Source organism: Scyliorhinus torazame, chromosome 4, assembly GCF_047496885.1.
Source record: "Scyliorhinus torazame isolate Kashiwa2021f chromosome 4, sScyTor2.1, whole genome shotgun sequence".
NCBI lineage: Eukaryota > Metazoa > Chordata > Chondrichthyes > Carcharhiniformes > Scyliorhinidae > Scyliorhinus > Scyliorhinus torazame.
The window spans coordinates 115,313,733-115,339,349 of record NC_092710.1 but is presented as its reverse complement, the minus strand read 5'-3'; the positions used below and the strand labels follow the sequence as shown (position 1 = coordinate 115,339,349).

The 25,617-nt window shown below is 46.0% G+C and overlaps 1 protein-coding gene across 1 annotated transcript in view; it reads left to right on the top strand.

Annotated features, from left to right (window-relative positions):
- The first annotated feature begins 13,259 nt into the window (after positions 1 to 13,259).
- Positions 13,260 to 25,617, top strand: part of tsnax (translin-associated factor X) — a 193,683-nt gene continuing 181,325 nt past the window's right edge. The window contains exon 1 of the mRNA XM_072498527.1: positions 13,260 to 13,752. Within this exon, the coding sequence (XP_072354628.1) occupies positions 13,543 to 13,752 (210 nt within the window). The 5' untranslated portion in view covers positions 13,260 to 13,542. The remainder of the gene's footprint in view (positions 13,753 to 25,617) is intronic.

Below are 25,617 nucleotides of genomic sequence, written 5' to 3'. Positions count from 1 at the left end.
ATAATCCCTCTTGGTAGAAATGTCTGAGTCCGGATTGAGGGGGTGGGAGGCCAATTTGTTTGGTCACCTTGAATGTCAGGAGGTTGAAAGGCCCAGTGAAAAGGTCAAGGGTATTTGCTCACCTTAAAAGTTTAAATGCACTTCCGGGTGCGGTGATGCGGAGCTAAGCCGCACGAGTCGGCAGCTCCGGCTACCACGGACTTTCGGGCTCGCTAGAGGAGCCCCACAGGAACTTTTTTCGACAAAAACCCGTGGGGAAGGGAAGAGAAGGTCCCCCTCCAACACCTATGAAACAGACCCGAAGTGCAACGGCCAGAAAAGTGGCACTGGAACAGCGGGAGAAGCAGGGTAAAAAAAACAAAATGGCGGCGGCCAGGGACAAAGAGGAGCTGCAGGAGTTCATCAAGTGCTGCTTCGAAGAGCAGCGCGAGGAGATGCGCAAGGAGATGCTGGCGCGTATGCGTTCGGCAATTGAAGGAAAAAGATTTTCCTTAAATTCCCTCTAAATTTCCTGCCCAATTGCCTCTAATCTTTGCTCTCTGGTTATTGAGCCCTCAACTAAAGGAGAAATCTTCTTCCTATCTACCCTCTCTCCGTCCTTCATAATTGTGTACACCTCAATCAGGTTCCCCTCAGCCTTCTCGGCTTTAAGGAGAACAACCCCAGCCTAATCAGTCTCCCTTCATAGCGAAATAACTCCAGCCCACCCATTCTGGTGAATCTCCGCGGCACCCTTTCTAGTGCAATCACATCCTTCCTGGTATTGCGACCAGAACTACACACTTGTTTAAGCCATGGTCTAACGAGTGTTTTATACAGCTCCATCATAACCTCTCTGCTCTTATATGCTATGCTTTAGCTGATAAAGGCAAGTACCCCAGATGCCTTTGTGATAAATATAAGAAATTGTTCTACTTTATGGTTTGTATTTTTTGCAGTAATATTATTAAAACCTAGGTTAAAATGCTTACAGAAAGTAACTGCTAAAAGTGAGGTAGTGATTTTTGCAGGGTTTTGCGAATAGATATTAATAGCCATTTACCTGTCTGCAGATAGAGAGCTAATGTAATGTTCGAACAGCTGGAGTCTGGCTTAACAAATCAAGGCACATTGAATGCTGTGTGCTTTGGGTGCAGCTGGTGTAGCTAATTGGAGGAGCCAGGTCTGTCTGAACAAACTATTTGCTTCCAAGGCTCTAAACTGAGAAGGTTTTCAGCTTGATCCTAAAAAACGGTTCATCTCTCCAAAGACTCTGCACCAAGATAAACAAGTAAAACTTTGTTGTCAACTTTATGCTTAAGTGGTATTTGAAATATATGGTTTGCTTAAATGAAAAGTAGAGGCAGGTTTCAGGAAACAAATTAAGATGTTGTACCTGGAATTGTAAAGTTACTTCTTTGTTGCTAATGTGCTTAATTCGGTGCTCAAATTAAAGTTTATTTTAATATAAAAGTTGTCTATTGGTCAGTGTTATCACTCTTGTGGTACAGTAACCTTTCCTTACAGTTTTACCAAATGCAAATAGTTGGGTTCCAATCAGGGATCTTTCCCAAAATTGGGGTTCTGGGCCAGACCCATAATACCTTCTTAACCACCTTAGCTACCTGTCCTGCTGCCTTCAGAGACCTATGGATATGCATCCAAAAGGTACATCTGGCCCTCTGTATTTCCTAGCATCTTACCGTTCATTGTGTATTCATTCCCTTGCCTTGTTGGTCCTCCCACAATTAATCACCTGACACTTTTCATGGCTAAATTTGCCACTGTTCTGCCCATCTGATCAGCTCGCCGATACAGCCCTGAAACCCAAGGCTTTCCCTCCTTGCTATTTACCACACCAACAAATTTTGCCATCTGCAAATTTACTGAACATACCCACATTCTCATCTAGATCATTGATGTACACTGCGAACAGCAACGGACCCAGCACCAATCCTTGTGGTACTGGACACAGACTTGCAGTCACAAAAAACAATCTTTGACTAACACCCTCTGCCTCCTGCCACTAAGCACATTTTGGATCCAATTTACCAAATTGCGCTGGATCCTATGGGCTCTTACCTTCTTGATCATCAGAAGGGATCAGTCTCCTATGCAAAAGCCTTACTGAAGTCCACATAAACTACATCAACTGCACTGCCCTCATCTACAGACCTAGTCACCTCCTTGAAAAATTCAATCAAATTTGTTAAACGTGATCCCCCCCTTGACAAAGCCATGCTGACTATCCTTTATTAATCCTCGTCTCTCCAAGTGGAAGTTAATTCTGTTCCAATACTTTCCCTACCACTGATGTTTGACTCACTGGCCTGTAATTACCTGGTTCTTCCCTATTTCCCTTCTTGAAACATGGTACTACACTTGCTGTCCTCCAGTCCTCTGGAACCTCTCCTGCAGCCAGGGTGGATTTGAAAAATTGTCCTCTCTTGCCTCACAGAGCAGCCTAAGATGCATCTCATCTTGCCCTGGGGATTTATCTACTTGTAAGCCTGCTAAAATCACCATCACCTCCTCCCTCTCAATGCAAATCGGTTTGTCTCAGTCCCCTTCGCTGCCTTCTATGCCTGCATCGTCCTACTCCCTATAATGAACACAGATGCAAAATACTCATTTAATACCTCACATATGGGCCCTATTCTTCCCCTGTTTGCCCTCTCACCCTTTATAAATTTATACCTTGGAATTTAGCTTTATTTTCCCCTACCACTGTTTTTTTTTCTTGCCGCCTCTTTGCTCTCCTGATTTTTAAAAAAACTACCCTCTGCATTTTCTATACTCCTCTGAGGCATCCACTGTTTTCAGCCCTCTGCATCTGCCATAAGGCAGCCTTTTTCCTCATCCAATCTTATATTTTGCTCGACATCCAGGGTTTTCTGGCCTTTTTGATTCCCCCCTTTAACTTTACTGGAACATGATGGTGTTGTATTATTCCCTTTTCGAATGATTCCCATTGCTCTGATGTGGATTTTACTACAAGTAGCTGCTCCCAGTCCACTTTTCCCAGATCCGGTCTTACCTATTAAAATCAGTCTTCCCCCAATCCAGAACCTTTATTTCCAGTCCATTTTTGGCCTTTTCCATAACAAGCATAAATTTTACTGAGTTACAATCACCATCCCTGAAATATTTCCCCACGGGCACTTCTACCATCTGCCCAGCTTCATTCCCTAAATCTAGGTCATGCTGGTTCAAATAGTTCTCCTGGATACACTTCAAAAATTCTGCCCCCTCTAAGCCTTTCACACTGACTATCCCAATTAATATTGGGGAAGTTGAAATCACCACTTATTACCCCATTTTTTAATACTTCTCAAGAGATTTGCCTACATATCTGTTCTTCTATCTCTCCCTGACTCTTTGGGGGCCTATAGTACACTCCTAGCAATCTGATTGCCCCCTTTTTGTTTAGGTTCCACTCATATGGCCTCAATTGAGGAGCTTGCTAAATTATCATCCCTCCTCACTGCAGCAATAGATTCTTTGATCAATACTGCGACACCACCTCCTCTTTTACACTCCCCACCCTATCTCGCCTGAAGATCCCATACCCTGGAATATTGAGCTGTCAGACCTGCACATCCCTCTGTGATAGCGATAGTAGCTCACAACTGCGACACGGTAGCACAGTGGTTAGCACTGTTACTTCACAGCGCCAGGGACCTGGGTTTGATTCCCTGCTTGGGTCACTGACTGTGTAGAGTCTGCACGTTCTCTCAGTGTCTGTGTGTTTTTCCTCAGGGTGGTCCGGATTCCTCCCACAAGTCCCGAAAGACATGCTTGTTAGGTGAATTGGACATTCTGAATTCTCCCTCTGTGTACCGGAACAGGTGCCGGAGTATGGCGACTAGGGGATTTTCACAGTAACTTCATTGCAGTCTTAATGTAAGCCTACTTGTGACACTAATAAAGATTATCAAACGCCCTCAGTTCACCGGCCTTACCCACGAGATTCTTTGCATTAAAATAAATTCCATCCAGCTTTGCCATATTCCCTTATGCCTTCACATATCACCCTTGCTCTGCTTTCCAGCCCGACTTGTATATTTAGCTAACCCCCTACTGTAGCTCCACTCCACACTGTGACTCATCCTCCACACCGTGACTCATCCCCCTCGCTCCAACAGCATTAGCAAATCTCCCCACAAGAGTATTGGTCCCATTCCAATTCAGGTGTAAACCGTCCAACTTGTACAGGTCCCACCTTCCCCAGAAACAGGCCCAGTGATCCAGGAAACTAAAGCCTTGCCTCCTACACCATTTTTTCAGCCACGCATTCGTCTGCTCGGTCCTCCTATTCCTATACTCATTAGCATGTGGCATCGGGAGTATTCCGGAGATTACTTGTGCAGCTGAGCCACCCAAAGTGCCACGAGCATGGTTCTCGCGGCACTCCCCAGGGAAACGATGCTTGAGTGAGATGCACTCTGGGTCTTTCCTGAATGCCTGCCTGTCCCCTTCTTCTGACTGGTGGTCACCTATTCCCTCTTTGACTGCACTTCCTTAAGCTGCAGGGTGATTCTAAAAATTAGCTATCCCAAGAACCACTCAGCCTTGCGGATGCACTGCTGTGCCTCTAGTTGCCGCTCAAGCTCCAAAACCCAGCTCTCAAGCCGGTCAAACCAGTGGAACCATCATGTAAATGTGATCATCCACACTGCACGTAGCATCTAGGAATTCCCACATATTGCAGGCCATGCATAGCACGGGACTGAGCTCCCCAGCCATATTACAAGTTTAAAGATGCACGCAGAAAGATTTGTTTTTAAAAAGCTAGGACTCTTCTTTTCCTTAATGTAGCTTTAAATTGAAAAAAGCCTTATCCACAACTGACCAATCAGGTCTCTCCCTTGGAGCCTCTACTCCAATTCTAAGTGCTGCTGACTGTGTGTCCCAGTGGCATTACTCTCTCATCTACTAAGCCTCTCTCTCTCTCCATGCTCTTTATTGAGGTCTCACCTCCCTCTCGCCAAGGGGCTGCGTTGCTGAAACTCCCAGCTCTAAAAAGGTGCACTCACTGCACATGCAGTGACATCGTAGTAGCTACTTGCAAAGAACAATGTTTGGCTGCATCCAAATCACTGCCCGACTCCCAAGTCCTCGCCACCTTGCTCATTGCCCTGCTCATTAACCCTCATCGACCCACTTGCTGCCCGCTCTCAGCCTTTTGTCACCTAGTTCACTACTCCTCGGCCAAGCCCTCGTTGCCTTACTCATAATACATGAGATGGGGAGAGGGATGAGAGGAGGCAAAGGCTAGGCCACAACGAGGGAAACAGCAAATCATAGAACCATAGAATTATTACAGTATAGGAGGCGGTCATTTTTCCCATCGAGTCTGCACCAACCCTAGAATCACAGAATACCTCCAGTGCAGAAGGAAGCCATTCAGCTCACTGAGTCTACACCAACCCTCTGAAAGAGCACCTTACCTCGATCGACTCCTCCGCCCTGTAACCCCGTAATCCCACCTAACATTTGCGCACTAAAAGACAACTTAGAATAGTCAATCTACATAACCTGCACATCTTTGGTCTGTGGGAGGAAACCAAAGCACCTGGAGGAAACCCATGCAGACTCAGGGAGAATGTGTAAACTCGACACAGTCACCAGAGGTTGGAGTTGAATCCGAGTCCCTGGTGCTGTGAGGCAGCAGTGCTAACCACTGTGCCACCCTAAGTGGTTGAGGCAGGGTGGCGAGCATCAGGTAGCATGCATTCAAAGCGCACAGAATAATGATGTTAGGGGATGGAGTAGGTGCCAACTTCCTGTTCCAGTTTGGTATCAGGAGATAGTGCGAACAAAGATGCTGTATAATCACAAGTTATTTGCTTCTATCAAATGGGAAATAAGTTACAAATTTGTCTCCTATTGTTCTGAACCGCTAAAGTTCTTTTTAAAATGCTTAATAAAATTGTATCTCTCTAAATTCATTATTTTCACTTTGGCACTTACCATGCAGTCCACTAAAACAATTGAAGACTGATTATGTAGAAAATGCACTATCCCAAATAAGTGCTGACTACAAAACAGAAGTTCAACGTGCAAAGTTATCCATCCTACTACGCCAGATAGATGTAAACCAGTATTTTCACATTGTACTGTGTCAGCTCTCAGGAATTAAGACATTTTCTGTTATTCTAATTGCCAGCATTCTCATCAGACAAATGTTTGAAATTTTCAATAGAAATCATTCTACCCTTAACAATCTGCATTAACCTCAACCACAAATAAGTATTTCTAGTTACCACAGCATGACATTTCCTTTTTTCTTTACAACATATCAATTGTCCTTCTCTGGACAAATGCCAGGTTTTAGTTGCTTCAGTGTGCAGTATCTAATCGGGAACTGTATTAAGAGTAGTCAATCTCTTTTCAATCAACACAGTGGCAGAGACAGGAGACCAATTTCACCAACACATGGGAAAGAACCTCCTTTATCGAGTGTATTTTACTGCTCCCAAAATTGACAAATAAATAGAATTAAGCCTCCAAATACTTTTCAAAAATACTACTATTTTGCATAGGTTGGTTCCTGGTTCTCTAACACAATAGCCTTGCATACAGATCACACTAAAAAAGGAGACCAGCTACCGATTACCAGAAGCACACAGTTATAGTTTGCTCAGTCTTCCCAAGATTTATATTTCTGGAACAGTAAAAATTAGAGCCGACTACAGCCAGGTGTTGCAGACTGGCACATTCCAAGATTTCAGGACTACGTGCTAAGGGACGCACTAAAGCTTGGGGTAGCTGGCACAAAAGCTCAATGGGAAAACGCCACTGTCTAAGGTTAACTAGGGTTTTGCTGGGCTAATAACGTTTAAGGTTGAGCAACAACCTGTTTGTCACATGTATTTGGTTCTTGTAATTCCGGGGTCCAAGAATCACTGTCCGGAGGAAGGGAATAGAACACCTTACACCATCCATGGTCCCAAACATTCCTTCCAGTTGAATCTGCAATCTACTTCTTTCAATTTATTATACTGTGTTGGCTACTGACAACATGGCCCTCTCTACCTTGGGAATACCAAACACAAGCTGGGCGGCTGCTTTGCAGAACACCTTTGTCAAGTCCACAAGCACAACCCCGAGCTTCCAGTTACCTCATTTTCATTTTCTACCTTGCTCACTTTCTGGCCTCTGTCCTTGGCCTCCTTCAGCATTCCAAACAAGCTCAACATTAGCTGGAGGGAGAGCTCTTTGAACACAACATTTTGGAGCCTGCTGGACTCGACAATTTTAGATTGTATCCTCTGCCCCATTTTGTATTGTTTGCCTTTGTTGGTTGGGGTTATTTTCTCTCTTACTTCCTTTCCTTTTGAATAGCAGCTATTCATTGTCCTAAGCACATCATTTGTTTCTTTACTGATTCCATTACCAATCCATTTGGCCTTGCAATATGAAAACTTCTCCTGCCCTCCATCCTATGACAGATTTTCCTTTTTGTTTTTCTTCCCACCCTCCCCACTTTCATTTGCTCAAAGCCCATTATATTTCTAACTTTACTAGTTCTGACGAAAGGTAACAGACTTGAAATGTTAACTCTGCTTTCATCTCCACAGATATCATCAGATCTGCTGAGTATTTCCTACATTTTCTGTTTTCATGCCAGTTAACAGGGTGTCTCTGAATCAGCCTAGCTAAGAAACCTACTCCTGTAGTAACTCTAGTCCAAGCATTTAAATTATATACACCTGCACTATAAACTGGTCACCTCCTTAACTGCTCGACTTCAGTTCCAACTGGCAAAAGGTTTAGGATTGTCATTCGGTAAGACGGAGGTACAATTTCAAATTAATTGAAATTACTTTAGGACGGAGGTACAATTTCAAATTAATTGAAATTACTTTAGGAAACTCAAGAATACATCAACTTACATTTATATTTTTCTTTTTAAAAAAAGCTTTACTAAAACAAAATGTAAAGCAAATCAAAGAAGCAAAAAACATTAAAGGACATCGTGATTACCTGATGCAGCTGTAATACATTGGCGACTGATGAAGGGAAACACATTATATCAGAATTGTAATTTAATGGCTCTTTACCATGTATAATCTGCTTTCAGTATTTTTAAAAATTCATTTACGGCATGTGGGTGTCGCTGGCTAGCCCAGCATTTATTATCCATTCCTCGTTGCCCTCAGAAGGCGGTGGTGAGCTGCCTTTTTGAAGCACTGTAGTCCCTAAGCTGTAGGTACATCCACAGTGCTGTTAGGGAGGGAGTTCCAGGATTTTGACCTAGCGACAATGAAGGAATGGCGATACATTTTAAAGTCAGGATGGTAAGGGACTTGGAGGGGGACCTCCTGGTGGTAGTGTTCATATGTTTCTGCTGCTCTGGTCCTTCTAGGGGGCAGTGCTTGTGGGTTTGGAAGGTTCTACCTAAAGAACCTTGGGGTTTTCCTGCAGTGGATCTTGTAATTGGTACACACTGCTGTTACAGTGCGTCGGTGGTGGAGGGATTGAATATTTGAGGAAGGGGCATCAATTAAGCAGGCTGCTTTGACTTGGATGCTATCAAGCTGCTTCAGTGTTGTTGGAGCTGCACTCGTCCAGAGAAGTGGAAAACATTCCATCACACTTCTGACTTGTGCCTCACAGATGGTGGAAAGGCTTTGGTGGGAGCGGGGTCAGACGGGAGTTACTTGCTGCAGAATCCCTAGCCTTTAACCTGCTCTGGTAGCTACAGTATTTATTTATTTAAAAAAATATTTTTATTCTCCTTTTTCACATTTCCATCCAATTTTAAGCCCATCAATCAACAATAACAAATACAATGTCAAACCCCCGGTCAACAAACCCCTCCTCCCACCAACCCCCAACATTTTAAATATAAACATCAAAGAAAAGGAATCAGGAATGCACCATCCACCCATACAGTCATCAACAACATATACAGTCCAAACCGCCCCCCATTCCCCAACACTCCAAAAGCCTTTTTTTTTAAAAAAAGTGCATAATGAACAAATTCTATAAATTGTAGAACTGTTCCATCCTTCCCCGCAACTCAAACTTCACCTCTGAGTGCTAAAAATTCCAACAGATGCCCCCGCCAAGCCAGGGCACAGGGTGGAGACTGACCTCCACCCCAACAGGATCCACATTCGGGCGATCAGAGAGGTGAAGGCTAAAACATCTGCCTCCACACCTACTTCCAACCCCGGTTGATATGATACCCCGAATAAGGCCTCCAGAGGACCCACTCAAGTCTCACATGTACTACCTTCGAAGTTACCCTGAAAACCTCCCTCCAATACCCTCCCAGCTTTGGACAAGACCAAAACATATGAACGTGGTTTGCGCCCCCCCCCCAAAAAAAAACACCCACAAACATTCTCTACCCCCTCAAAGAATCGACAAGGAGTGATGGTTAGGTCTTCTCATCTTGGAGATGGTCATTACCTGGCACTTGTGTGGCACGAGTGTTATTGATTTATTTCTACTGCTTTCTCGTATTATACAAGGGTTAATGGGGAAGGACCATTTATTTTGCTTGAAGAGTCAGTGATCAAGAATTGTCAATTTAAAATTGTCATCAAGGTTGAGGAAGAGTTTAATGAAATGTCTTTACAGTGAGTCATTAAAGTACAGAATGCTAGACCAAAAGTAGTAATCACCTATTATCTGTTGAGTACATGAACATTTAAGGGAGTAAAATAAATGGCTCCAGGTGGGGCCAGAGAAATGGGACCGCAACAAAGAGCGAGCAAATGCATGATGGGATGAATGGCCTTCTTCTCTGCTGCAAGGATCTTTGATTATTTGGTTTTAATAGCTTTGCAATCTTTTCCATGATTTGCTCTGCTTTTTCTCCCGAAAAAACTGATGGATCATATGGAAGGTTGAAACTCAACTCAGTCTCAAACAGGGTATCAAAGCTGTACACTGTTTGGTTCAGCCTGAAGGATCAGCTGGGAAAGGGGATGGATTGATGGCTCAAATGCAAGTATCTGGCAAGAACTGAAAAGGTTTCTGTTTTGCAAATGGCAAAGTAAAGAAAGTCCTGGAGTACCTATGACTTGCTGTCAAGACAGCAGAGCAATAGTCAACGAGCTGATAGTTACCTGAAGAACATTCCCGGAACTTTTCTCCGTTAAATACAGAAACTTTCCTCAGTTAAATGTGTTTTAAATTCTGCACAGTGTATTAATAAGAACAAAACTTCAACTATTCATCTGTAACAGTTTACAAGTTGGTTAAAATGCAAAATATAACATTTATATTACCATGACATTACATTCAATGGAATGCACAAAAGGATCAACATGACCAGGTCAATGCACACTGGCCTGCTGACAAGTTAAAGAATTATTATTTAGATGTATCAACTGCTACAGATACTGAAAAAGTACACTTTGTACTGAAAGGATGCCATATAATTTGGAGCTCTTTGAAAATATATTAAATATTGAACATAAAATTAACCAACTGAGGGCAAGTTATCTTTCAAAATAAAGGTACATACACTTTTTAGATAATGTGAAACCATAGACTAACACTGTAGGTTTAAACCAGAAAGCAAGACCCTTTTTATATCTTCGTTGTGAACTACAAACAGTGTTGTTTTTCAGTCAACTCTGCCCATAGCTCACCATACCACCCATGTTTGTTCTCTGGCTGCCTAACAAATTGTGACAAAGATACAAGCACAGGTGTCCATTTCCCTCGGCACATGTTGCAATGCAGGAAGATACACCTGCCCTTAAAAATTCTGATGACTCGTTTCTCAAAATATATTGGGATTCCTTGAGTTCTATTTGTTCCATCCCAATGCAATTTCCACAGAACTATGAATCATTCAAATAAAAAGATAGCACTTTTAACTGGTGAGACTCAAAGCACCTGCTCCTGTGGCTGGTCACATTTTCCTGTCAAATGGCACTTGACCCCTTCCTTCCATAGGCAGAAGCATAGGAGGATGGAAATAAGCAGAGGCAAGAGTCAAAGAGAATTGGGAGGAATGTTCACATTGCAGGAGATTAGACTTATAGAAGAGCACAGGAATATTAACACATAGATAGGAGTTGTAAAATGGATGCACTGAGATGGTTGGTGAACAGAACTTGTACAGTATAAGGTACAGACAAAGTTTTGGAGGAGTTAAAGTTCATGGAAGGTGGAGAAGAAGAAGCCGTCCAGAGACTGAAATAGTCAATTCAGAAGGTGACAAAAGTGTGCAAGTTTCCAGCAGCAGATGGATGGATGAGACAAGAACAGAAAGAAGCAACGTTAAGGTGGTGCAAGTTGGCAGTCATTGAAATGGAGAGGACATGGGGTTGGAAATTTGGCTCAGAGACATGCAGGACAGCATGGGCGCCAAAAATGGATCCAGACCAGTGATGGGCAATCTAGGCTCGTGAGTGGATCACATGAGTGACCCTCTATTTCAGTGGGCCGCAAGATTGAAATCAGGCCTGTTCATAAAATATAATCATTCAATGAGATTGAATACACAGTACATGCTGAATATTTCATAACAAGTTATAGAAAGTGTTTAAGCATTCATATATTAGTAGAACTATCAATTCAAAGTGGTAAAAATAAAATAAATATTTACGCTTGATAGGACATAAAGGGAGCGTATGGGTCACAGTTAATGTTGTGTTCAATCAGCATACACTTCACTTCACATGTGTATCACTTCAGCAATACCGCATAGATGGAAACGCAGCACATGAACAGGCAACAAAATGTCTCATGGGCCACACTCCGGCATGTGACAGAACCCTGATGGGCCGCATGTGGGTTGCTTACCACTAGTCCAGACTGGACTAGAGACCAAGGACAAAGTAGACTTGGTGATTAAAATATTGAGTTTGTCGGTGCAGTTCCTTGCTTGCTTTATATAGGGGTTTTAACTTTCCTCCCCATCCCCAGAAGACTAAAAGGTAGAGCATTAAAAAATTGTCCAAATCTGTTTGGTCAGTTGCCACAGGGCTGTCTGTATATGTAACTAATGCCAGCACCAAAAGCATGTCAATAACTGCTTGAACGCCACTGGTGCTCCATGGGTGACACGGTAGCACAGTGGTTAATACTGTTGCTTCACAGCACCAGGGTGAAGATTCTCGGCTTGGGTCACTGTCTGTGCGGAGTTTGCATGTTCTCCTCTTGTCTGCGTGGGTTACTTCCGGGTACTCCGGTTTCCTCCCACAAGTCCTGAAAGACATGCTTGTTAGGGGAATTGGACAATCTGAATTCTCCCTCCGTAGCTGGTGTGCGACGACTGGGGTATTTTCACAGTAAATTCATTGGTGTTAATGTAAGCCTACTTGTGACAATAATAAAGATTAAATGTAACTAAAATGTTGGTTTTTGATGACAAATTTAATTGTGCGTGATACAGTGAATAAATACATGAAAAAAAGGATAGAAGTTAGAAGCCCCAAATTTAAATATACTTTGCAAATCAGAGTTTGCACGGTCAGCACGTTTTGCATGGAAAATATAGGGATTGGTCCGCTTTAAAGTATTTAATTCTAAAGATTCATTTTAAAGCATTAATTTGGTTGAACTGCAGCAACCCACGTATGCTAAACAAAATAAAAGTAAATGAGGGACAGCAACAGGGAAACGGCGACAAAATAAGTACACTACTGCGAGATAGAAGAATTGAACTCGAGTTTCAATGCACCAAAGGATACGGCAAGGCATGTACACCCGAATCACTCTGATGTACTCACTTTCGTCCTGCCGTTAATATTATAGTTGCCCAGTTTCCCGTTGCAATGTCGAATGAGATCGTCCATGCTATTCATCAAAACCCCGATCTGTGTGCAGCCGGACTCCTTCCCGTCTACCCAGGTGATCCGGTCACCCCGGATGTCCCTGGACGAGTCCCCTTTCTGGTTGACCACCTGGCCGTCGGTGAAGCGGCCGCTCTGGTGCAGCTCCTTCACCTCCCTCAGCACACTGTCCCCCACCTCCTCTCCCAGGAAGTTATCCACCACGCAGATGCCGTGCTTGCTCATGCACGGCACGATGTACTCCTGCACCAGTTTCTGGGAGCTGCCGCCGCTCAGTCCATGCGGCCCCCAGTGACTCCGGCTGCCGATGCCGGCCAGCAGATTGGCAGCCCCTTCGCTCTTTCCCGCTGGTTGCCCGTTGACGGAGGCCGGTGCCGGGGGTTGGGCAGGCGGCGGCGGCGGCGGGTGGTGGTGGTGGTTGCCGTTGGACGAGGCGCTCCGCGTGTCCTCGTCCTCCGTTCGGCCCTGTCGCCTCGCCGCCTCCTTGCAGACCGGCTTGTGCTTCTTCCAGTCCATTTTCTGGTGCTCTTTGCTGCAGTAGAAAGACCGCTTGCAGCCCCCGCAGAGCAGCAGCTTCTCCATTTTGCCGCACAGGCCACAGCTCTGATCCTGCTGAACTGTCGGTGGCAGCGGCGGAGATTCGGCTGTCGGACTGCTCTCGTTAGCCATGTCCGAGGAGGAGGGGAGGGGAGTTGGGACCGTGGAAGGGGAAAACCAGGCAGTATCGACAGATCGGGGATAGGTGAGGAAGGGGGGAAAGGAGTGAGACCGGGAGGACAGAGAGGGTGGTGTGGGCATGGAACCTTCCTCCGCCTTTCCTCCAATAGGAATGAAAGCGACTTTCTTGCCTCCGCCAACTTTGCCTTGCGCTTGCGCGCGCACGGCTGACGGGCCGGCCGGGGCCAGTGGCTCTGCAGCGCCCGGCTCGCGGCTCTGGCCACTCACCCGCCATAATTCAAACTCTAACCGCCACTGTCTCGCGCTGAGCGAGCGGCAGCTCGAGCAGGTGGGGCTGTGTTTGTATGTTGTGTTTTCGGGGTGGGCTGGACGGTTTCATATTCCGTTTAAAAGCATTTATAACCGCATTCCTCCCCATTCTCAACATCCGGAGGGAGGTCTCGTCACTCCTTCAGATCGAGCAGGTCCCTCCCACCACAGACGCTGCTTGACCGGCTGAATATTTCCAGCATTTTGTTGCCATTTAATCCCTCTCCACGTTGTCCTTTGCCTGCTCCTTTCCGCGCAGGAATCACCATTGACGGTGCTGGGGACAACGAGACAAATCCTGTCCTTATAGTACCATCTATAAGTAATCATACAACTGTATATGTTGTGGGTCCGTGTAAATATGCACATGGTCAGTTCGTGCTGCAGAGAGATGCCAACAAGTCCGGTTCAATTCCTGTATGGGCTGAGGTCTATGATGACCATCAAATCAGTCGAGACAGTTTGTACCAAAGAACAGTTGCTTTAATCAACTAGATGTGTGCCAACCTGTAGCTTCTCCCGCACTGAGAGCCTGTCTCAGATCAGCCGGTTATATACCTCCTCAGAGGGGCGGAGCCAACAGCAGCATCAACACAACAATTCAACAGCAACAACAGTAAGTATATACAATAGTGGATGTTGATGACAATAGTAATAATAGAACAATAGTGAGTATATACAACAGCCATACGTGGCTCACCACAGTCTATGAAGGCCCTACCCTCTTTACCTGAACCTTTGTAGAGGTATGATGGCCCTCACGTTAAATCACCACCATTCAACTCTCTCTCAAAGAGAGCAGCCTCTGGGCCTCTGGCAACTTTGTTTTTTCCCCCCACATATATATAATTTCCAAATGACAAAAAGAAAAAAGGCTGGAAAAAATATAACTCAAAATTATCCGCTAATTCATAGCTGTCTTCAGTCAGTCAAGACTTCCACCTTCTTATGGACAGCACGGCAGCACAAGTGGTTAGCACTGTGGCTTCACAGTGCCAGGGTCAACAGGTTTGATTCCCCGCTGGGTCACTGTGCGGAGTTTGCACGTTCTCCCCGTGTGTGCGTGGGTTTCCTCCGGGTGCTCCGGTTTTCTCCCACAGTCCAAAGATGTGCAGGTTAGGTGGATTGGCCATGATAAATTGCTCTTCGTGACCAAAAGGATAGGAGGGGTTATTGGGTTACGGGGATAGCGTGGAAGTGAGGGCTTAAGTGGGTCAGTGCAGACTCGATGGGCAGAATGGCCTCCTTCTGCACTGTTATGTTCTATGTTCTTCCGTCAGGAAAAAAAACCCAAAATTTGAGGTCATGTACCAACTGACTCAAGAACAGCTTCCCTGCTGCCATCAGACTTTTGAATGGACCTACCTCGTATTAAGTTGATCTTTTCTCTACACCTTGCTATAACTAATATTATATTCTGCAGTCTTTCCTTCCTTGCCGATGTACGGTATGCATTGTTTGTACAGCGTGCAAGAAACAATACTTTTCATTGTATACTAATACATGTGACAATAATAAATCAAATCAAATCAAAAGAATGACCTTGAAGAAGAGGTAAATTTACAGTGAGTGGAGACCCGTGCTCACCTTCATTTATGGGCCCCCAACCTCACACCCCTCTCCATCCACCCTAGCCCCACAGAAAGCAAAGGCGGAAGCCACCAAAATACACATTGATCACTGCTTTTTCACTTGTAAAAACACGTGTGTATGAATAAATGCTGAAATGCAAGCTTACCTCTTGTCAGAATGATGGTAAAGGTGGTCAATATTGTGATGTGAGTTTTGAGGCGAGCAAACATGGAACTTGCTGATGACCAATAAGATGGAAAAATAAGCCGATGACAGCACTGTAGCACAGGCGAATGCAGGACAGAATGAGCTAGCCCACTGCTGGGGCAAATACTCCAATCAACAAGATGCATATGCCGGGCGGCATGTGGTGCAGTGGTTAGCACTAGGACTGCGGCGTTGAGGACTCGCGTTCGAATCCAGGTCCTGAGTCACTGTCCCTGTGGAGTTTGCACATTCTCCCCATGTCTGCGTGGGTTTCACCCCCACAACCTAAAGATGTGCTGGTTAGGTGGATTGGCCATGTTAAATTACCCCTAAATTGGAAAAAGAAAAATAGTTGGCTACTCTAAATTTATGAAAAAAACCAAGATGCATACGCTGCCATTCAGTATATCTCATTTAGGTTCAAAAATAAAAGTTAATTTCCTTACTTCCTCTCACAAAATCAAAGTTATTGCCATAAACACGAGTTGAATCCAAGTGAGTCCAAGTCCAATATCAGGTTGCTTTGTCTGGCAGGGTTCTGTTCCTTGTCCCAGGGACTTTCTGAAGATCAGTCTTGAGAGCGATGGTGGTTAGAACTACCCGCATGTGACTAGCTGCCGCCATTATATCAGACCAGGAATGGTCCATTTTGAAAAACAATTTAAACGAGAATATGAAAGAGGAACAAATTTCAAAAAGAAAAATTAGTGTACCCAATTCATTATTTACAATTAAGGGCCAATCCACCTACCCTGCACATCTTTGGGTTGTAGGGGTGAAACCCACGCAGACATGGGGAAAATGTGCAAACTCCACAGGGATAGTGATCCAGAGCCAGGATCGAACATGGGACCTCGGCGCTGTGAGGCAGCAATGCTAACCACTGTGTCACTGTGCTGCTCAAGAGGGACAAATTTTTAAGATTTTCTTGTTCCATCTATTGGTGGCATGACAATTTAGCTAGCATTTTTCCACAATTGTTCTTTACAAAATCATCAATTACATCATCGTAAGAAGACTCACTTTTAATTGTCAATATTGTTGAACTTGTCAAATGTTCCTGACTCTCATACTTTGCAAATAATTGTAACTTTTCAATACAGAAAAAGAACGTTCACTGGAAGCATTTGTGACAGGTATTGTTCAAAATATTTTCAGAATGGTTTCCACATTTGTAAACGTGGACTGCAAATCATCACGTACACGTTTGTACAAATCAGCTGGTGATATTGAGGAACACAGCTCATCATTATCAATGAAACGAATGGACATCCGGTGGTGGCCGCGGAAGCACATAGACCATATAAGGAGTCAAGAGGCTGCAGCGCCAACGACTGAACAGGCAGATCTTGTGAGCACTATCAATGCCCTTCAGTGCAGCCTGAAGCAAGGGATCCGGGGTGGGTAGGTGGGGCGGGGAGATTCAGAAGAGGTCCTCCCCACAACACCTACGGGGATTGGAAAGGGGTGCACCCCCAATGCACCTGTCGAGACCTCGAAGGAACCTCTTGCTATTGATGAAGACACTACCACACGGGTGGAGGAACCAGTCAGGGAACTGAGGCATTCTGCCATTGAGGCATAAGAAGTCCCCTGATAAGTTGACTTTGTGAAGAACTACATTATACTACCCCCCTCGATGTTTCTGCCCTAATTACGTTTTAATAACCTGTGATGTCCATATTGTTGAGGGACTTAAGGGGGGAGGGATGTGGTAGCGCAGCCATTTTAAGAGGCGGCCTTTCGCGGGCACGTGACCCATTCAGGTCCTATCGTGTGGGAGCATGTGAACCCTAACCAATGGGGAAAAAGCACCCTGGGAGCTGGGGCCCCGGCAGTGTGAACCTGGGAGTCAAGGAGTAAAGAAGTGTCTGATATACCTCTGTGCCTACACAGCTCCCAGGATCTACCCGGCTCCCAACGCCTCGCGAGATTCAACACAATCTCGCAAAATGTTGCAAGGTAAATCCCGTCCACAAAGGGTGGGATCGCTCTTTGGCAAATCTGCATATTAGAGCGAGGCAGTAAGCCTCACTCTAATGTGCAGATTCCCAATGTACCTGAGGCTTTGGGATTCAATCCTTCACCTCGGGCGAGCGCCGTTTGGTACTGGTCCCCACAAATGGGGACCAAACGGAACGGCACACATGGGGGTCTCTAAGGGGATCATCGGCACCCAGCTGCATGCCCCTTGGGAAGGGTGGTGTCCTGGGACTGCTGCTGCCACCTTGGCACCCTGGTGGTGCCAGCCTGGTACCCTGGTAGTGCCACCTGGTTGCCAGCCTGGCATTGCCAAGCTGCCATTTTCTGTGTGTGCGCAATCAGGCTGGGGTTGCTGGTGTAGGTGTTGAGTGGTCCGGGTTGGGGGGCTGGGGACACTCCCATGTTGCATTTGGACTCGGTGGGAGTGGGGGATTGGGGGGAGGTCGGGGGATTGAGGGGAGGTCGGGGATTTTGTTGTGGGCCTCGGGGATTGGGACGCTATTTAAAAATGGCGTTCCGATCGCTCACAACAACGGTGTGCAGAACTCCCTATTGTAAAAAACGGGCTATGTGCGGCCTCGACCCCGTATTCCCGTTTGGGCCCCTTATTCAAAGTGAGTCATATTGAATAGCCATGTGTTTCTCAGCTAAATGCACATGCTCAGGGACTTTGTTCCCTTTTGGGAAGATCGCATCCTGGTCTCCTTTTCTAAGAAAGGATGTACTTGCCATAGAGTGAGTTCACCAGACTGATTCCTGGGATGGCAGGATTGCCATACGGGGAGAGATTGGGTCACCTGGGCCTGGATTCACTGGAATTTAGAAGAATAAGAGAGAATCTAATTGAATTGTATAAAATTCCAACAGGACTGGACAGACTGGATGCAGGAATGTTGTTTCCTGGGCAGCACTGTGGCGCTGAGTTCCCAGGTTCGATCTGGGTCACTGTCCGTGTGGAGTTTGCATATTCTCCCCATGTTTGCGTGGGTTTCCCACAATCCAAAGATGTGTAGGTGGATTGGCCACGCTAAATTGCCCCTTAATTAGATAAAATTAATTGGGAACTCTAAATTTCAAAAAAGGGAATGTTGTTTACTTTGGCTGGGGCAGGGTCGAGAACAAGAAGTCACAGTCTCAGGATATGTGGTTTGCCATTTCGGACTGAGATGAGGATCATAGAATTTACAGTGCAGAAGGAGGCCAGTCGGCCCATCGAGTCTGCACAGGCCCTTGGAAAGAGCACCCTACTTAGGCCCATGCCTCCACCCTATCCCATAACCCAGAAACCCCACCTAACCTTTTTGGACACTAAGGGCAATTTATCATGGCCAATCTACCTAACCTGCACATCTTTGGACTGTGGGAGGAAACCGGAGTACCCAGAGGAAACCCACGCAGATACTGAGAGAACGTGAAGACGCCACACAGACAGTAACCCAAGCCGGGAATTGAACCTGGGACCCTGGAGCTGTGAAGCAACTGTGCTAACCACTGTGCTACTGTGCTGCCCTCTGTGCTGCCATGCTGCCCTCAGAGAGGATAAACCTCTTCCCTCAGAGGGTGGTGAGCCTATGGAATTCTCCACCAGAGAAGGGTATGGACACCAATCCCCATAGCCTTTTAACCTGACCTGGGCATCCCTGAACACTTAAGGGGCAATTTAGCATGGCTAATCCATCTAATCCAGATTTTTGGACTGCGGTAGGAAACCGGAGCACCCCGAGAAAACCCACATTATTGACCATAGACATCTGAGAGGAGTAGATAATCGACACTAGTTTTATTAAGAAGTTCAAAGTATTTATAATACTCTCAGATCAGCCGGGTCTGAGGTGTCAGTACTAAAACTGGCCAACATTTATATCACAAATAATTTGAGTGTCCAAGGACTCCCCGCCCGAGTGGGAGAGCTAATGTTCAATGAGGCTCACAGAACAGCTAATTGCTTCTACCCCATAGGTGTCATGCGAGTTATAACATGCACCACCAGCCCCCCCCCCCTTAAAAACCGAAGACTATTCCGACAGAGGCGCAGTAGGAGGATGTCTGCGTCTCTTTGCCCATGGCTGCACCTCTGGCGCCTGCTGGGCCGGACCAGGTCGCGTATACCTGGAAGGTAAAGGTTTCCGCACCATAAGCCGTATAGGAGGCTGCTGAACAGCCTGATCATCGGAGAATTCTGATGCCTGGGTCTCCATGTCAGAATCCATATAGGATGGCCTCTTGCATCGCTGTATCCTGTCCCCCTCTAGTCTCGAAGAGTTGGAGTAACTTGGTTGATAATTGGCTGCTCCGGAGGGGGGGGCGGGGTTGTGCACTACTGGTCTGATTCTGATGTGATTGACGTGTTTCTTCATGACGCGACCTTGAACTTGAACTTGGTAATATTTAAACGGGGACTGAAAAAGTTGGTAATCTACAGGTCAGGTCTGCCGAAGAATCGTTCCTGAGATCCACTGGGATCTGTGAAGTTCCGAACATAGACTGTGTCACCTTTTCCAATCAGTCTGCTTGTGTCCATCTGGACAGCGCCCTTGCTACTCATGGCTGCGGTGTACTTTCTCAACAATATCAGGGAACCCATAAGATCCATAGTCGCAGCCCATCAACAATTCCACCAGTGCTACCCTGGATGCAGCATGTGATGTGGTTCGGTCACAACAGGAATCTGGCCAGCCGGGTGTCCATTGATCTGGGAGTTTGCTTTTTCAGTCCCCGTTTAAATGTTTGCACCACCCTTTCTGCTAGCCCATTCACAGCTGGGTGATATGGGGGGGGGTACAGATGTGCCGCACCCAGTTTGCCTTCATAAACCCCGAGAATTCCTCGCTGGTAAAGGCCATCCCATTGTTGGTGGCAAAAACCTCTGGGATACCATGGGTGCTGAATGAGAGCTTTTCAATGGTCGCCGTCAAGGTTGTCAATGCCATAATGTGGACTTCAAGCCATTTCGAGTGGTCGTCCACGATAATCAAGAACATAGATCCTAGGAAAGGACTGGCAAAATCAGCATGGAGCCACAACCAAAGCCGCCCGTCCACTCCCAAGGGTGGAGCGATATGGCTGACAGAAACTTCTGCTCCTGACAAACCGACATTGTTGGGCCATTCATCCAGGCCCGACCACCAAATTAGCTGCGAGCAAGCATCTTCATTTTTGACACCCCGGGCGTTCGTTATGCAAGTTCCGCAAGATGAGCTCTGACCCTTGCTCAGAATGACAACATATGTTCCCCACAGCAAGATGCCGTGTTAAACACTGAATTTGGACATTTTGATGGAAATTGCCTGTAGTTCCTTGGATAATCTGAGATGCTGGCCCACCCATAGCGTGGCTACCACATCATCGGACCGAGTAGGAAACTGTGGGTGCGTCGGCAATGGCAGTCTGCTTAATGCATCCACGTTCGCGATTTGAGTACCTGGACGATGCTCAAAGGGGTACTCGTATGCTGCCCGTAAAACAGCCCATCTCTAATTTCTAGCAGAGATGAAGGGCGGGATTGCTTGGTCCTCTTTAAAAAAAGTCCCAATAGCTGCTTGTGGTCTGTGAGGATTATGAACCGACGTCCATATACGTACTGGTAGAACGTTTTTACAGCAAACACGACGGCCAACCTCTCTTTCTTGATCTGGGCATGGTTGCGCTCTGGCGCAGCCAACATCCTGGAAGCAAACTAGATCAGTCGCTCACTGTCATCGTCCATGCGATGGGACAAAACAGGTCCAATGCCACATGGCGAGGCATCACATGTGACTATGAGCGGCTTGGCCGGGTTGTAATGCATGAGCAATCGTGATGAGGTCAACTGCTTCTAGACTTTAGCAAATGCCTTTTCCTGTTGAGCTTTCCAGCCCACTCTTGATTTTTTTATTTTGAAAGACGTATAGGGGGGGTCAATATAGTTGCGAGACCGTGAATTAACTTTCCATCATAGTTCACTAACCCTAGGAAGGAACGCAGTTCGATCGTGTTCTCAGGTGTAGGGACTTGTTGGCTAGCCCTCATATTTTCCATGACAGGGTGCAAACCATCCCGGTCCACATGGTAAACCAAATAAATCACCTCCTTTGCATGGAACACACATTTCTCCCTATGTCAGTGAATGCCCAACTTGTTCCAACGTCCTAGTGACCAAGGCGTCGTCGAGATAAACCATCACACGCGGCAATCGTAATATATTTTTCATGACCTTCTAGAAAATTGCACAAGCTGACGACACGCCAAAGGCAGCCTGGTGTATTCATGCAGGCCCCTATGGGTATTGATAGTGACATATTTCTGTGATGCGGGGTCCAATTCAAGCTGTAGATGGGCATGGCTCGTGTCTAATTTGTGAATGAATGACCACCAGTCACCTTGGCATATAAGTCTTCGATGCGTGGCATTGGGTATCTGTCCAATCCGGAAGCCCTATTCACCATCAGCTTGTAGTCGCCGCAGAATCTCACTGTCTTGTCTGGTGTAAAAACGAGAACCACAAGTGCTGCTCAATCAGTGAACAGTGCCTGAGGAAAACAGGATACCAACCACGGCATCGAGCCTGGCCTAGCCCAGCACCATCCTAAAAAAAGCACAGGAAATTATGTCCCCAGGACTTGTCTCACAACCCCAAACCTATCCACATTGAGCCTGCATCTACCCAATCCCAGCTGGGGCAAGGCACCACTCCAGCCCTAGCCAGGAGGAGACCCCAATCCGGAGGAAGAAGAACCATCGAGACACCCATCATATAGGTGTCCTGGGAGGTAGGACTGGTTCTCCTCCTCCAATCCCAAAGAGGTCCCCACACCTCCATCCCCGCCCCGTCATTCCACCAGGTCAGGCCAGAACCAAGACCAGCATCACACTCACCTGGAAGAGAAAATAAATAAGTGACCTTCAGGGAGGGGGCACCAAGACCGATTCGCGAAAATCACCACCATACAAAGGATACCCAGGGCCACCCTCATCCCCAACCTCATCAACTGATACCGACTCCACTTCAGTGTGCTCTAATGACAGACAAGACACTCTTATCAGGTCCAATAGTACTGAAAACAGCTAAAGAGAGAGAGACCCACGTAAGGAGAAACGACAAACTCAACCCAAAGGAAGGGTCAGATAGAACCCAGTTCTCCCTAGGATAACAAAAAGTCTGTCCAGGCCGATGAAGGATAAAAGCACAGATTCTTAGATTGAAATAAAAAAGGAAAAAAAGCACAGATTCTTAGATGAAAAGGGAAAAGAAAACCACCCAAACCCCAAAATATCTCTAACTGGAGGGGGGTGGAGCGGTGGCGGCTATCCTTACTTACAGCGAGGAAAAACTAACCCTACCAACCACAACCTTCCACCCTTCTCCGCTCCAACTCCACTCATCTTCCCTCTAAACGAGACAGGGTGGTGAAGACAAAGAACACCCACCCTCCCTCCCATGTGGATTCAAAAACACTATAAAAGCATGATTACTTTTAGGGTTAAAACTGCACAAATTCTATTTTCACTATTCGACTAAATATGAACTTGCTAAATCAGGACAACCAACCGTATCAACCATCCCACCATTATTACAATCCCCTGTAGGAAAAAAGACAGCATCAAGCAAGCAATAACATGATCAACAGAAAGCAATGTCTCAGTCAACAAATGAATTGTAGGGAAGTCCTTAGGATAAAGCTTTCTTCCCGGGCACACGAACAAAGCAAAAGCCAAGGATAAAACACGATCAATAACCACTCTTCAGGATCTTTCAAGGATTCCAGTAATTGAAGCAAGAGACCCCATTGCGGGGTTGCACATGGCACAGTGGTTAGCACTGCTTCCTACGGCGCTGAGGACCCGGGTTCGAATCCCGGCCCTGGGTCACTGACTGTGTGGAGTTTGCACATTCTCCCTGTGTCTGCATGGGTTTCACCCCCACAACCCAAAGATTTGCAGGTTAGATGGATTGGCTACACTAAATTGCCCCTTAATTGCAAAAAACATTAATTGGGTACTCTAAATTTAAAAAAAGAGACCCCATTGCTTCCACCATATCATCTCACCAACACTCAGGCGGCCCACAGCCTAGGCCCCGGCCAGGGGGGATGGCTCGACCGGCTCGGCGACCTCTAACCTCCCAAACAAGCATCATGAATAGGACAATACAGGCAGCACAGTAGCGCACTGGGTAGCACTGCTGCCTCATGGCGCCGAAGTCCCAGGTTGATCCCGGCTCTGCGTCACTGTTCATGTGGAGTTTGCACATTCTCCCCATGTTGCTTGGGTTTTGCCCCCACAACCCAAAGATGGACAGGCTAGGTGGATTGGCCACGCCAAATTGCCCCTTAATTGGAAAAAATGAATTGGGTACGCAAAATTTATATTTTGTTAAATGAATAGGACAATACATAGGACAATACAGGACCCGACCCCCGGCCTCGGAAGACAGGATACAATGTACTCCATCAAATTTAAAACGCCCAGTCTCCAAATTAAGATTTCGGCAACATGGCAGCCAATTTTCAAATTCACTCGAGAAGTCTTCCACCACCTTTCGCCAGGAACCGGGCTCAGAGGTTTGCTCCTCTCGGTCCCCGTCTCTTTCTCCCAAACCCATCAGGAAGAATGACAAACCATGTAGCAGGTCTCGACAGTACAGAGCCTCTATCATGGAAAGTGCTCGCTCAACTACAAGAACCTCCATGAGCACCCCCATAAAAGTACCCCGCAATTCTTGGAAGCCAGGCTTGATGGCCAGCACCTCAGAACTGAGAACTTTAGCCAGAACAAGATCTCCATTAGCAGCCATCATCTGATGCACACAGCACCACCAAGGCAGGAACCCACTCAATAGCAATGGCGTCACTGAAAGCAGGGCCCCACCCCTGCCCACTCCAGGTGCCACGGACAAATGAGAATTTAACATTTATCTTGGCTCTTTCTTGCAAGAACACTGACCAAACCCTTCTTGGGCCATAGCACAAGCCATGCACCCCAAGAAAAGACTAATGCAAAATGTGCAACAGGATGAAAATATGGACTAAAAGATGAGCAGAGCCAGAGCTCGCAAAAACGCAGCCGCTATTGCGCTCACATCAGGTGACTCCCTTTCCCTCTTTTCTTGAAATAAAGTGTAACATTTGCCAACTTTCAATATATTGTGAGCATTCCTGAATTTAAGGAATTTTGGAAAATTATAGGTAGCATATCCAGCATATATGCAGCAATCTCTTTTTGAACCAACAAGTCCTGGGGAGTTGTCGGATTTTAGTCCCTTAAGTATCTCCAATACTTTATTGGAGGCATTGGTATTGTTGCTTGACTAGTAATCCAGCTACCCAGGGTTCAAATCTCACCATGGCAGATGGTGGAAGTTAAACTCACCAACCATTACCAATTGTCGTAACAACCCAACAATGTTCTTTAGGGGAAGGAAATCTACCATCCTTACCTGGTCTGGCCTGCATATGATACGAGACCCACAGCAATGTGGCTAACTCTTAAATGCCCCCTGAAACCACTCAAACCACCGTTACAATGGAAACAAAAAGGACTGTAACCGATGGATCTCGGCACCTGTGGTAGCATGGCCCTTTTAAGGGGCAAGCCTTCATGGGTCACGTGACCCACCCAGAACCTTTGAAGGTGGAACAGGGGAATTTGCACCTGTCGGTACCCAGGTGCGGACTCAGGTAGTGGGGTGACCTTCAGAGTAAACCCGTGAGTTGAGGGAATTAATCCTGTGTTACAGTTGTGTTCATCTGTAAATGCAAATTTCTTTCTTTGTTCATAAATCACCATTGTGATTCAACACTGCCACATTGTATTATATTGGCGATGAGAATAAATCAATTCAGTTGAAAGGAAAATCATCGACATTTGGAAGAGGGAAGTGGAGTGTGGCCTTGGTATCCTGCAAAGAGGTAAAAAATTAACCATAGACAAATAGCTATGCCACTATTCAGGAAAATCAATCTATTTGATTTGGAGGTTGAAAGTTGGGGTCAATATGTTGAAAGGCTTTGATACATTTTCGCTGCCAATGAAATCATGGAAAACGACAAGCAAAATGATATATTACTCATAGTTTGCAGCCTCGTGAGAAGCCTAATATCACCGGAGGCTCTGGATTCCAAATCCTTTGATCAATTGGTGCAAC